The sequence below is a fragment of the Stigmatopora nigra genome, chromosome 19, assembly GCF_051989575.1.
Source record: "Stigmatopora nigra isolate UIUO_SnigA chromosome 19, RoL_Snig_1.1, whole genome shotgun sequence".
In the NCBI taxonomy this organism is placed as follows: domain Eukaryota; kingdom Metazoa; phylum Chordata; class Actinopteri; order Syngnathiformes; family Syngnathidae; genus Stigmatopora; species Stigmatopora nigra.
This window is the reverse complement of record NC_135526.1, coordinates 5,199,278-5,213,548: the sequence shown is the minus strand read 5'-3', so window position 1 is coordinate 5,213,548 and position 14,271 is coordinate 5,199,278. Positions and strand designations below refer to the sequence as shown.

General features: G+C 40.5%; 1 protein-coding gene across 1 annotated transcript in view; it reads right to left on the bottom strand.

The window, feature by feature from the left end:
- Window positions 1-95: 95 nt before the first annotated feature.
- Window positions 96-14,271, bottom strand: part of LOC144212681 (neuroligin-2-like) — a 35,610-nt gene continuing 21,434 nt past the window's right edge. The window contains exons 4-9 of the mRNA XM_077740757.1: window positions 12,850-12,999; window positions 9,237-9,422; window positions 6,643-6,908; window positions 6,393-6,546; window positions 5,945-6,311; window positions 96-5,633 (exon numbers count right to left, since the gene is read on the bottom strand). Coding sequence (XP_077596883.1) covers window positions 4,712-5,633; window positions 5,945-6,311; window positions 6,393-6,546; window positions 6,643-6,908; window positions 9,237-9,422; window positions 12,850-12,999 — 2,045 coding nt within the window. The 3' untranslated portion in view covers window positions 96-4,711. The remainder of the gene's footprint in view (window positions 5,634-5,944; window positions 6,312-6,392; window positions 6,547-6,642; window positions 6,909-9,236; window positions 9,423-12,849; window positions 13,000-14,271) is intronic.

The following is a 14,271-nucleotide window of genomic DNA, read 5'->3' as shown; positions in this document are numbered from 1 at the left end:
TATTCCGCAAGTAGACAATTGAACAGATGGGCAAACATTATTATTTTTCCGAACTACATAAAATAAAAGAACATCACAAAATATGATGGAAAGAATTTGTTTAACAATGTTTGTTTTTAATGTTTTCCAGTTCAGATACACAACATACAGTGTGTAATAGCCTCTATTTGAAATAGAAATATTAATTTGAAATGGTTTTAACCCCCTTGTGTGGTCATGATGCTCTCTCAAAGAATTTAGAGCTTCAAGCATGTTACGGAATCAGACTAAAATGAACGAGACAAACAGGTGCAAGCTTTCTTTTTACCAGTCAAGCAAAAAAAAAAAATGTCTTGGGCTACTAAGAATAAACTGCCCTATTTTTTCTTAAATTTCCTCCCGTTTGCCAACTTCAAAACAGTTTGGTGTAAACATGTAAACTTGGTGAGTGTGCTTCCATTTCCCATTGGCTTTCCTAGACTTGGTACATTCTTCCTTTTTGTATTTAAAAAAAACGTTTTTAAAAGCCCTGGCAAACACAAAATCCTGACAAATTTATGAGCATTTTTTGAACCGACTTAAAAACACACCGCGCAGACAAAATTGCAAAAGACAAGCAAATCAATCACCATGAAATATGCTGAAATACTACAACCAAGAAGGCATAAAAGATTGATAAAAATCCCAATGACAGATTATAATTTTTTTTTTTTGACAATTCAAGACGATGTGCGACATCAACAATTAAAAGCAAACGGCATTACAGGTCATATTATCTGATTTGATTGGAGCACATTTAAAATATCCTCTCATTTCGTTCTTGTTCATTCTTTGGCTTTACAACCAATGAAATGACTCATTTTTATTCAAAAGCTGCCTTCTCGACTGATTGGATAATTCCTTGGAAAAGTCACACGCAGTTTTGTTACGACGATACGAAAGCTTACCTGAGCTCCATCTTGAGGTACATCTCATGGAATAACAATATCATGAAAAAGTTGAATATTTTGTTGAATATTTTAGAACATTAAGATGCCAGGCTTCTAAATATGTACATTTCTATTCATTTATTTTGTGTTTTGCATGAATTTCTCATTGAAAGAACCTCACAAACTCTCTACGGGGTTCAGATCAGGGGAATTTACATCCAATTAACCCAATTTTTTAAACCTATACTTTTTTGGGCACCAATTTTTACTGCATTTTGTGAAAAAAGCTACTTTATGAAACTTTTAGAGGCTTACTCTTATTGTGAAATGTGTTTTTGCATGAATTTCTCATTGAGAACAGCTCATAAATTCTCTATGGGGTTCAGATCAAGGGAATTTACATCCAACACTTTACAAAGCCTTTAGTAGTGGCTTACTCTTATTGTGAAATGTGTTTTTCATGAAATAATGCCTCAAAATAGTTCAAGGTATTTCTGAAAGAAAAAAAATCAACTTTTTCAGGATAATTGAATTCTAAGATGTACCTGCATTGACCTGAACTCTTTTCATAATTATTTTCCCCCTTTTTTTCTGTTAAATAGGCTACTCATATGCTCTGTAACCTTTGGGAATTTCCTTAGGGTTGAAAAGACAAATTAAACATGCACAAGAGGTAAAAACATGTAAATCATCTTAACTTTGCACCTGTTGTCACAAAAGGAAAGTTTGGGCCAGTCAATCAAAACCAAACAACAAATAATATTTACAAATTCTACTTTGTTTTTCTTACACTTAAAAAATGTACAGTTTTTCCGCGTGTTGATTTTTTAATATATTTTTTTCCTTTTTTTTCGTTTTTTTCCTCTCAAGTCTTGTAAGCAATGGCAGTCCTGGGCATGTTTGTTGTTGTTGTTGTTGTTGTTGTCGTCGTTGTTGTTATCCTCGGCACACAGGATGCAGAACATTTACAATGAGAGAATATAACCCCCCGAGATTTGTACTATAAGTAATGCCTGATGTGAAGTATTTTTTTTTGTTGAAATCAGGTTTTTAAAAATGCATCCTCAATGCATTGATTACTCTGACAAGCTAATTCACCATCACATCAATGAATTGCTATTCGGTCCAGTCTAAATGTCACTTTTTTTTTTCTCTTCAGAACCGTTCATGTTCATTTGTGCAATTGATGTGAAATGCACTTGACAATATTCTCATCATGATATATAGATCTCATTCTCCCGCTTGGTTGAGGATAGTAACAAAACAGTTAAGAAGATAAGTTGGTTAGGCAGTCTTCAAACACGCAAAGCATGTGGCTAATGTTGGTCACATACACAAACCTAATGAAGATTACAGCCATGTTGAGATTCTTCTTTTTACTTCCTGAAACATAAAGTAGTTTTCTTCACATCGTTCCGAGACTGTGCAAGAATCCCCATTGGCAAAAGACAACAAAAAAAGGAAAGAAACAACAAAAAAAGAGTTTTTTTTAAGGGAATCAGTCTCAGTGGCCGTGGAGCATAAAAAAACCTCTGTAATAAGTTTTGAAAGGGAAAAAAAACAAAAAAAGAGGAAATATTTACTCTCTGTTATAGTTTTACACAATATTCATCTCTTAATACTTTAATATTTGTCAAAATACCACAAAGTGCAGCTGAGTTTCAAATAAGGAATGGACTTTTCACAAAATATTTCGGATGGAGAAGTCATATAGGCAAAAAAAAACATATTTAAACAAAAAATAATGGATATGTTTCTGTCCTGGACAAGAAAAAATATCATGCAAGAACTCCATGATCTTTTTTTTTTTTGTGAGGATACATTAAAATTCTTAAAGAAGAGACCAACCACAGTGGAAAAAAATGTGAAGTTATAATGTTTGTATGGGTGTTTTTATCAGGAAAAAAAAGAAAAGGTTGGCACTTTTATGAGGGTCATTCCGTCAGCTAAAATACAGTCAGGATGGACCTCTCCAGGCAGTCCACTGGATGCCAGCGGGAGAGGAACTTTATCACAGTACTTGGCACCATGAATGCTGGTAAAAATGAGATATCAGAATAGCCCCCCTCCGTTCTTATGCTTACAATTTATTAATAATACATCATTTACACTTGTGTTGTTGTTGTTGGGTTTTTTTTGTATAAAAGACTCCAAAAAGGGAAAACGAGTCTTGATGGCATCGTATGTTTGAGTAAAGATCCATTATGGTAATGGATTTATAAAATGAAAGAGGGGGGGGGGGGGTGAAGCAAGCATAGAAGTGAAGGAGTGAGATGGGTTGGTGGTCTGGATGAGGATAATTAAAGGAACAAAAATTAAAAAGAGTTTAGATGAGTAAAAAAGCTAGTGTGATTTCCAGCTTGCATCTCAAAAACTGGATAATATTTGATGTCCCAATCTGAAAATGTCAAATGACAAATTTAATCTAGAAATGACTTTATCGCTCCAATCCATTTGAATTGGGAGGCTGAAAAGGATTGGTGGCCATTAATGATTCCCCATTCAGGAGTGAGTTTCACTTCCAGATTGGGCCTTAAAGCTGCAATTTGTAAATTTCAAGAAAGCGCTGGCTTGTGACAGATTGAGTGTGTTTTGGGCGTGTATTAGAAGTCCAGCAAAGCTTAATGCATTCTACTTGTTAAGTGAATCCATTTCTTTGACCTTTCTCAAAGCCGCTAAGATGTGCAAAAACCAATCAAAGATTATGCACAATGTGTCACAGACTATCATTGGCTCAGTGCCTTTCGAAAAAAATAGTTTACAGATGACCACGTTGAATTTTTAAAACAAAGAAATCATGTTTAATGACAGGGAGGAGCCGGAAATGAAACTGAACCGGATTGGCTGTTTGCATATTATGTGAAGTAGATGCTGAGTGGGTTGTTGAGTAATTTTCCCGATTCCTGCATGGTATTATTTGATGGCGATTTATGAATAATTTAATGTAACGCATTCTCTGCCATGGATGGTGCTACGGTGCTTAAAAAAAATAATAATAATAAAAGAAAGAAGTAGTTGAAAAAGGAAAAAAAAATGCTCCTTCATTGGGAATTGGTTTGCATTGAAAATGGACAAAAAATAATAATAATTCCGAGCCTTCATTGTCTTTTTTCTAAATTCAATTAGGACGTGATGGGGAAATGTGGATGTTATTCGCCGCTTGAAATTACTAGAGCGAAGATGCCGATGAAAGATGTGAATCGAGCCGTGGAACGCTAGTAGTTGTACTGTATCGGCGTGCATCCTAATGATCCTCAAATACCATGAAAATACTCGCCCAAGGGTGCTGTGAGCGGTGCAGGGTTGACATCAGAGCAATTTGATTAGATGCCTACGAGGCGCTTAAATGCAATGCCACGGCGTTCATTGCTTTTGGCCGTGTCCTTAGTTCACCTCAGATTTTCCAGCGACAACAAGAGGAAAGAAAAAAAAAAAAGGCCTTGGTACATTTGGGACCAGATTTTGGGCTGAGGAAAATAATCATCCGAACATTTTGTACTTTGATGATACCGGAGGAGTCCTGGAGCGCCGACGGAGCGAGTAAAGCAAGCGGAAGAATAAGATTTGGATACACACAATGGGAATTGGATACGTCGTACTAAAGATTGCTCGTCTCTCCGCAATGGCAGTCAACCCGACCTTGACCAATGACTCTGTTTCCACTGCTTAAAATCTTACAAAGTGCAGCTGTATTCGAGGGCTTAATGAAAAAGCGCTAGCTAGTAAAGAAGAGGAAAAGTGGGAAGGGGTTGATGAGGGTGACCATGTATGGCGCGCTCCCAAAATGGCAGTTGTGCTGGGTCCTATACACGAGTGGTGGAGTGTTGGTGAGGCAAGGCATTGTTGCTGTGGCTGGGGACCGGGGTGGTGGAAGGGGCCGGGACTGGATGGTAGGTATTGAAGGGGTGCAGGGGCTGGATACCCCCGATGGTGCTGGGGATCATGGTGATGGTGTTGGCCGTCATCAGCGGCACATCCTCGGGAGCACGGCGTAGCGCCAGCGTGTAGTCGGGCGAGCACACCGGAGGCCGCAGAGGCTCCAGGTCGCCGTGGAGGCCGCGGGAAGGGAGCGGGGTGCCGTGCTCCAGCTCCCCTCTTTGCTGCTTCATCTGCAGCGACATCAGCTCCTCTTCCTGGCTCAGTGCCAGGTCGTTGTGCGGCGGCGCCCCCACCACGCCGATGCCCAAGCCCATGCCCATGCCCATGCCTAGGGTGCCGCCGCGTTGTGGGGACAGGCGGCGGTGACGCCTCTGCATGAGTTCGTGGCGCTTGTCACGTTTGTAGTAAAGTGCGGCGAAGGCCAACACGTTGAGGAAAAGGAGAGACGCGCCCACGGCCACCGTCACGCTGAGCTCGGTGGAGTAGTCCCTGGTCTCCGGGGGGAAGGGGGTGTTGCGGGGACGCTCCGAACCGTCCGGCTCGGGAGGGTAGGTGGAGATGCCGGGGGGTACACGTGGCGTGGTGGACCGGTCGCGGTTCCTCCCGGGCGGAGGCGGTGTGGTGATGGTACTCATTATTTGCTTGTGGAGGCTGTGGAGGTGCGGTACCAGCTCCAGCCAGAAGGCGACCTTGTTGGCACGGTAGTTGTCTCGGACGCGTGGCTTCAGGCCGATGTGCAAATACTGTTTGTCTTTGGAGCTGAATTTGGTCCAGATGACTTCTTCAAATCGATTGGGCTTGGTGTGGATGAACGTGGTGTCCTGAGGAACTGGCAGGTTAGGATCACTGTAAAACAGAATTTAAAGGGATTGCTGGTGATATTTTCACAGGTATTGCTTCTGTACATATTTGTTTAAGGAAGGGGGGAGGGGGGGTATATATCGGCATTAATTCATCCAATCTATCTGTGGCCAAGATTAAATAGCCACAACTTTGTCACCCTTCAGCTTAGTTAGACTAAGTGAACGGCATCTTTAACCTTAATAAATTAGAAGACCGAAAACTTGGACCAGAACCAATTTGGACCCAGGCTTGTTTACATTGCCACGTGATTTAGCCGAGGTCCTAAATTTTTCTTCAATCTGTTCTTTTCTTACCCCGTCTTGGCAAAGTTGGTCCAGTACGTCATGACCACGGCACTGAGCATTACGTCATTCTTGGAGAAGTTACACGGGAATAAGTCTGTGGCGCCAACCATGGGAATTCCAAACACATATGGAATCTCATCTCCGTGGGCCGCGTCAGCCCACTCGGGTCTGGCTTCCGTCTGACAGTGGTGGTGAAAAGTGTAGAAGAAGACGGGAGACTGGAACTCTGCGTGCAATTTAGCCGTAGCCACGGCCGGAGCCACCCATTGGTGGTCCGTAAAAAGAGCCAAGAGGGTCTTCCTGCGCATGTCACTGTTGTCCCGGTCTGCCCAGTCTGTATACATGAACTTGATGGTTTCCCTCAGAATATCTTTACCTGTGAGGAAACAGAACCGTGTTTAATGAGGGTTCAATTCCGCAGTGAACGTCTAGAAGTGAATTCAGTAGGGAAGCTGACCATCAGGGTATCCGTAAAGATTATCCACAAAGTTGGAGATGGTGTAGTCAAATGAAGGCGCGGATATTCCATCCTCTCCTTCACCTTCATCCACAAACTTCAGGCCTTCTCCTTGGTTTACTCCCAGCAATATGTCATAGTTCAGGAACTCACCCTGGTTTTAAAATTCACCACATAACGCCATAAAGTGAGACAATATTTGGTCATACACGTCTTTCTATAGTGGAAATAGAAAGGTTATCATACTGACCTGCTGCATTAGAATCTCAGGGTCATCAGGCACCACATCGCCATCTACCACAGGTCCGAAGGCAATGTGATAGCGGGCGGGTTGTATGTCTTGGTCCACCAGCTCCCTGAAACTCTTCTTCCTCAAGCAGTCCACCAATTCCGCCATATCTCGAAGAGTGCAGCCCACCTTCTTTGCCAGAATCTTGGTGTACATGACGGGTCGGTAGTTGACTGACCAGCTGGAAATGGCGGAGCCACTCTGAGCAATGGCCCTTTGAAACAAACCTGCACAGAAAGAAAAAAAAAGTATATATATGTATATGTATATATGTATGTAAACATACTGTTCAAAGAGTTTGTATTTTTTATCATCATTTTTTCCATTTTTTTAGCATAATCAGAGGCTGACAGCAGAAATAGGGTGAGAGAAAAATATATTTTATTTGCCTATAATAAACATTATTTTTGTTCAAAATATTTAACTGATTTTCACCTTGCAAAATAATACATTAGTAATTTATAGTACATACATATTTATATGTACTTTTGTAATGTAAAAATATATACATATATGGGAATTTATAGATATATTTTTCAAGATGAATAAAAACAAAGTTGAAATGAATTTTAAAAAAACACTAGTTATAATCCCAATGAACAGTAGATTTTTTTCAGAGCTATTGACTCAGTTATTAACTCATTGTTCATCTTTTAGTGCAAATGACGGCATTGGACGTCCAATTCATTTTAACGCCTCATCTCTCTCTCTCTGTGTCTTTTTCTTTTTTCCCCCCAATGACATACTTTAGCAAGCAGCGGAAGATGCATTCACCGCCTTACAGTGCGTTTAAATAATGCATCGTTTTTGAGGAAGAGCATTTATAGAGCACACAGTTTGGAAGCACGATTAAGAAGCAACCCTCGTACTTTCACCGCAGTCATCCAAGAATATTTGCCAACATAACCGTGGCCAAACATTGCACTAACGTGACAACGGCGAGGTATACGACTACCCCGCATTAAGCCAAGACGGCAAAAGTGCTGGAATAGAGAGGGGAAAAAAAATACCGTTGCCCTGCTGCAGTTATGCAGTCGCTTGCCGTCCCTCTTTTTTATCTGCAGATTCTGTCATTAATAATTAAGCCCACAAACAGACACAGAGCATATTCAGAATTTCCCCCACCCACTCCCCTGCTTCTTTCCCTGTGAAATCAATTAGGGAGCCTCTCAGCTCGGTTCATCTCTCTTCTGCACAAACAGCGCCTTTAAAAAAAACTGCTCCAAGTTTGTCTGCATTCACTCAGAATGATAGCCCAGTTTACAATGTATGAAGCAAGCCTTAAATGTGATATGCGACTGCAGGTTTTACATTTCACATTAATACTCACATTAGGTACACCAGGACATTTTCATGGGAAGTACTTTGAAAGACGAAAAATATAATGGGGATGGGAAGGAAATGCATTTGGAAATGTTCTTTTTAAGCCATACATTGTAAACCATTGCAATTTTTAACTAATTATTTAACCTGTCAATCAATATCACTACAAACTGAACTCTAACCTCTTTGTCATGGATTTTTTTTAGTAAATTTTCTTAAACTGTGTAATTGCTGTATATAATTGAGCATATGTGTGTTTTATTTGCATTCTGAATATGGCAAAAAAAGGGATTAATTTGATGCAAATCTAAGTGATTTTAAAACTGTGGACTAAACAGCATCAACCATCTGTCTCCGTTTTTTTAAGAGTCTGGATTATAAGTGATGTGGTCACACAGGCATACAAAATATAGATATTAAATTTCTTCAAGGTCACCTTGGCACTGCGCAGGGTAACAGTTTGCTCTTAATCTACTTTCTGAGTATATTACGCGTAGAGTGCTAGTTTGGTTCATATTCTCAGATTTATCATCACATCCGTGGATTTTGGGATCAAACATCTGCTGGGTGCTTTCCATTTATGACAGGATTTGTCTGTATGTACAGTCAACCATTCCGATTCTGACTGTATACTAAGAGAAGGCAGGGAAAAAGCGCAAAGCTCTGCAGTATATAAAAATATATCACTATTAAAAACGGGGTTATTTTTCAATGCCAAGGATATTGAATTCCATAATATATTGCATCTTCCTTCCGTGTAATATGTTTTCTCTGCACTTTAAATCAGAAAATATAGAGTTTGTTCCACTAAACCAGGGGTCGGGAAGCTTTTTTGACAAAGAGAGCCACAAACAATTCATATTTTCCAATGTTATTTCTTGTGAGCCATACTATGAATTTAAAAGTCAAAATACATACATGAAAACAGGTGCCTTTTCAATTTTTTCGGGGGTAATTTCACCACTTTTGAAGTAGAAAAAAATGAATATTTTTAAAAATACCGGTTGCTAATCAATGAGGATGCATTCCAGAAGAGTCTACTGCAAAGAAAAATGAAGATTAAAGCAGTTCTAGATGTAATATCTCATTTCTGTCACCAGCGATTTCCATATTTTAGCTCACAGGTTAGCAAAGAGCCAGATGCACCCATCAAAAGAGCCACATGTGGCTCCCGAGCCATAGGTTCCCCTACACCTGCACTAAACTTTGGCTCCACGGGTCCACATCTTTACCTTCAGAGTGGTGAGACAGGATGAGAAGGTTGACACAGGTAGCACCAGCTCCAGAGCCAAAGATGGTGATTCTCTCCGGATCGCCTCCAAAGTGACCAATGTTTTCCTTAAGCCAGCGCAGTGCCTGGATCTGATCCAACAGACCATAGTTCCCCTTGGCAGACTGGTTCCCCGTACTCAAAAAGCCTGCAAAATAAATTCAAACAAACAGAAAAATAAGTGGGAGGGAGAGAACGACACAGTTAAAAAAGATTGTGTACAAACAGGAGGGCAGAGCATGAAATAATTATGGGCCTTGAAAGTGTTGCAAACAGATGCTACAACTCAAGTTTAGGTCTGCCGGGATTTTATACAAACAAAATCACTCCCAACTAAGTCGTTTCAACGATCCAGTCTTGCACAGGAGAGCAATGAAACTCAACTCAGATTTGAGTTTCCTTTACATATAGCAATAAATTAGTGTTGTATTGAATGGGCAAAAACAAGAAATTGCAACAATATACATAAATGAAAGTCAAAGCTTCGTTTAATTGATTGATTTATTTTGATAAGGGACAGTACATATTTTAATGATCATGTGTATGTGTACGTGTATATATGTATATGTGTATATATGTAAATGTATGTGTCTATATATTTATGTATATATATATAGACACATATACAAACACATACACATGTATATGTATAGGGTTTAGTTGTTTTTGTGATATTCTGCTTGCCACCTCTGATTTGACCCAGCTGTTCCTGATTTTCTCGTCAACCCCCGTCTGTCTATTTAGACGCATCAAGGTTTGGTTTTATTCTCCTGCCTGTTAAGTTTGAAAGCCTGCCAAATTATTAAAGTTACCCAAGCGGTGGCAGTAATTAAAAAGTATCAAGTAGAACCAAAAATAAAAATACCTCAGATCCTTTTGGCAAATGAAAATTGTTCACCTGAATTGGACTGTGACCTGAAGAGGTATGATTGCTGACCTCTGCTTCTTGTCCAAAGAAGAATGAGAATGAAGGGTCAGCTCAGTGACTGAGCGCTGAGCTTCCTGCCACCGTTGCCTGGCAACGGTCCAGCGCTCCAGGCTAAATGATATGGGCAGATACGAGCTAAAGTACTTGCGTGCAAACACTTGCACTGTCAAACATCCAAACAGCTCAATGCACCCTTGCACACACTGCAGGTGAACCAACTTGCATGCAACTGCCTTTTTTAATGCTAACGTGATGTTTTCTTACTTTTCCTCATCGTTATTGATGAGCAACTCTTCTTCTTTTTACTCCTTAACTTGATATTTGCTGAGCTCGGCACAAACGGCCTCTCTAAGACAATGCCATTTTAGATTTGGAATTTAAAATATAGATGCAGAAAATGTATCCTCAAAGGCACAGCTGTAATTTTATGTAAATTGAGGACAGCTTTGGAAAATATTAAAGGATGCAAAGGCCAAATTGAATCAAATCTTGCCACTTTTATTTGTTTATTAGATGATCAGAATCAGCTGAGATAAAAAAAAAAACTGGGTTTTAAATTGTACATTTTTCATGGCAGTAAGACATGAGGACTTTTCAAGTTGAAATATATTTGACGTCTATAATTGTCAATGGAAGTAAATGGGCTAATCTGTCATTTCTAACTAAAATCAGGAATATGCTGATTTTCAAAGCTGTATTTTAATTATTATTTTTTTTAAGTGAGTAAAATATACTTTCGGACAGGTGCAGCCAATTACACGGAGAATTCTCCAATTGGGCAGTTTCCAAAAAGGCAATAAGTCTCTTCATCCTGAGGTGAAAAATGTGCTCACTCCTGGAGCTGAAGATTGCAGGCCTTTTCTCCAGAGTTCATTAATTAGTTAATTAGTTAATTAGTGCAAACAGATGGCTCTGCGGCACAAATCAGGAGGCTCTGTGAGCCTGGAGCAAGTGAAGGTGAGGAAGGATCTCAACCACCACCAACCTCTGATCCTTACTGTGTGCGGCAGACGTTTTTTTCTGTTTTTTCTAGTTTGCATCCACAGTAATTATTACTCTTTCAAATTGCGGCTTTCTGGATCTTTCTAATGGTTAAAAAAAAAGCCACGTTCATATATTGCAGGATAAAATAAAGGCAAATGTCAAGGTGCAGTAGGACCTTCTGGTGCAGCCTTTAGACTGAATACTTTGCATTGGTGCAGTTTGAAAAGACACTTCTAAGGGTTTATTTTTAGACCTTTCCCATCTCCCCCCTTCTGTTTCCCTCACTGCCTCTCCATAATTCTCCCTTGCTCATCCGCCTCCATTCCCTGCTCTGTCTTCCTTCCTTATTCCTGATCTCTCGCCATCCTCTTAAAGGTACAGGTGTCATGTGAAATCAAGTTGGCAGGAGCCACTTTGCCACCATGTAATTACAGGATAATACGAAAGATTAAAGCACGCCGCTATGGAAATAAAGCAAGCTAGCATTTTTCCCCAAAAAAAATCCAAGTATCGGAGCAACTCCATTAAAGATTTAGATGGATGGCGCATTATTCATACGTAGCACGTGACTATATAATCGTTAAACACATATACATAAGGAAATTGGTAAAACACATTCAAGTTAAGGGGGAATCAGCTTTGCACTGTAACCTATTTATAGCCTATCTATAAGAATGAGACATAGAGAAAGTATAACATGACAACAATCAAGGGCACTGCGTCATGGCTTTAGAATCACTCAGGCAGAGTCGCTCCCCGCCTATTCGAACGTGGGTATTGTCTGCATCTTAATGGGATGCTTGCAGAGCAGTAAACATATTGAAGAATGCACGAAGGCATCTCAAACATCAACGCTGGCAAAGACTACAACACGATCCGTGTTGGTACTGTTTGTTATAAAACAAACACACCACAGAAGTCGTCCTCGTCATATTCCTGACCGAGTTGAACTTTGCAAAGTTGAGGTTAGGAATCACGTGTTCAAATGGCTAGGCGCTTCTGATCTGATCTGACAGCCTGTTTACGGGATCATACTGGTGAAGTGAAAAGGATGCAGCTGCAGGTTGTCCTTGTCCCCAGGCTTCTCTTCCCCCTCGTTGGCCTGGATCGCATTACCCTGTGTTAATATGAAATGCCAGTCTTGGACAGGATCCTAAACTACTCTCATCCCCGTGTTTGTCATTGTTCAGAAGTGTTGAAACAGGCGCCATGCACCAAACAACGTCTGATTACTCAACTGACAAACCGAATAGAGAACATGTGCATAAAAAAAGGAGAAGGCGGCAAATGTAAACACGCGAGTCCACTGTAATAGCGGCATCTGCTGAAAAGAATAAATTTACCACATTTGTCCCAAAAAATGCACTGATTAGCAAAAAACACACATTTCGTTCTACTTTTCGGTGGCGGAAAGTACGCCAAAGGCACTTTGTGCTTCTGCAGGGTCCGGTGTGTGTTATTTATGCGACCTAGATATAGAATATACAAAGCTTTACTGAAATAAACAGATAACTGTTTTTTTTAAGATCAGGGACCGTATTTTCTGGACTATAAGTTGCATGAAAATTGCTGAATGTCTTTGTCGTTTGGTGAACAAGGCCAAGGTGACGCCAAAAAGACCATAACGTCTCAGGCCAAATATAACATGTAACACCATACTTACCAAGGACGCCCAATCGATAGTTCATGGTGACCACAATGACATTTCCGTATGCTGCAAGGACGCTGCCATCAAACATGTTCCCCGAACCTTCCATGTAGGAGCCGCCATGGATGAATAACATCACTGGCTTTTTACGTCTGTCACGAATATCTAGGGGGAAAAAAACACAATAAATTTCATTAGAAAACAAAACAACATATATGTAAATCCAACCCTGTATGTGCATTCCTTTAGTAATCAAGTCCTTTATTTCTACAAAAACGTCCAATTCATTTTAACTGAATTAAAATGAGTTGAAATGGAAGGGTGGCCAACCCTTATACTCCAAACTGATTGGACGTCAATCTCCATCAACGGCAGTGAACTAGGTAATAAAAAATAAAATATAAAGGTTATATAGGTGGCACTTCTATTGAGTTCCAATGTAAATATGCCTCACCAATTTAGTTTTACTTCATTATAAACTCCAGCTATCTTAATTGAATAGAATCAAACAAACAACCAAACATCCACGCTTCCAATATCTCGCCTCCTATGCCAAGCGGGATGACACCTTCCAAAAAGTAAAATCCCTCTCCCCTCAATGGTTTCGCCCGCTCTGATTAAAACCTCAGTCCAATCTCCCCCTTTTCCAATCAATAAGCCCCCCGCAAACTGCGTCTTTGGTACGGCCTCAGAACGACTGCCAGGGTTGCCTGTTTAAAATGAGTTCCTGCATTTTGCAGGCCATGTGGATCATTTGTATGAAAGACACACCAAGTGGAAACATAAATAACAGCCACAGCATCTGTTTACCCCGATGAACCAAAGCACTCTGTGATGGGGCTGAGACAGAGATAGCGAGGAGAGGAAGTGAGATAAAGAGGTAGAAGACAGAGTGGAAGAGGATAGAAATAGGACAGCGTGAAAGAACTTCAGCACGTATGTACACCAGCACGTGTGTGTGTGTGTTTGTGTGTGTTTTTGGGCTAACGACAAAGCAGGAAGGTCCATAGCGGAAAAAAACAATAACATGATAGTGCATATGAAAAAAACATGAGATGCTAAAAAGCCAGTCAAACACAGTAGGCTACGCTAATGAGCATCCGAGTCGTGCTCGTACCAAACGCGCACAAACGCACGCGCAAAGACACGCTCGTGCACAATGCTTGCATCGGCAGCTGTGATGCCGAGTCGCTATGGAAACTGCTTCTCGCTAATAGAACTGCACCAGCCATTCCATTGCAGCGAGTCGCCCAATGCCTGTTGCCGTGGTAACAGATTCAACTCACGTCTTTTGCACAGCCGTCTGCATCACCACCTGAATCTCAGGTCGAACATAGTCTTGGGTGTAACGAAGTCACGTACGCGTATACAGGTGCACGACGCTAAGAGCTGGGACATTTTATGGATCATATCGGGGAATGAAGCAGGCGGTTGCAA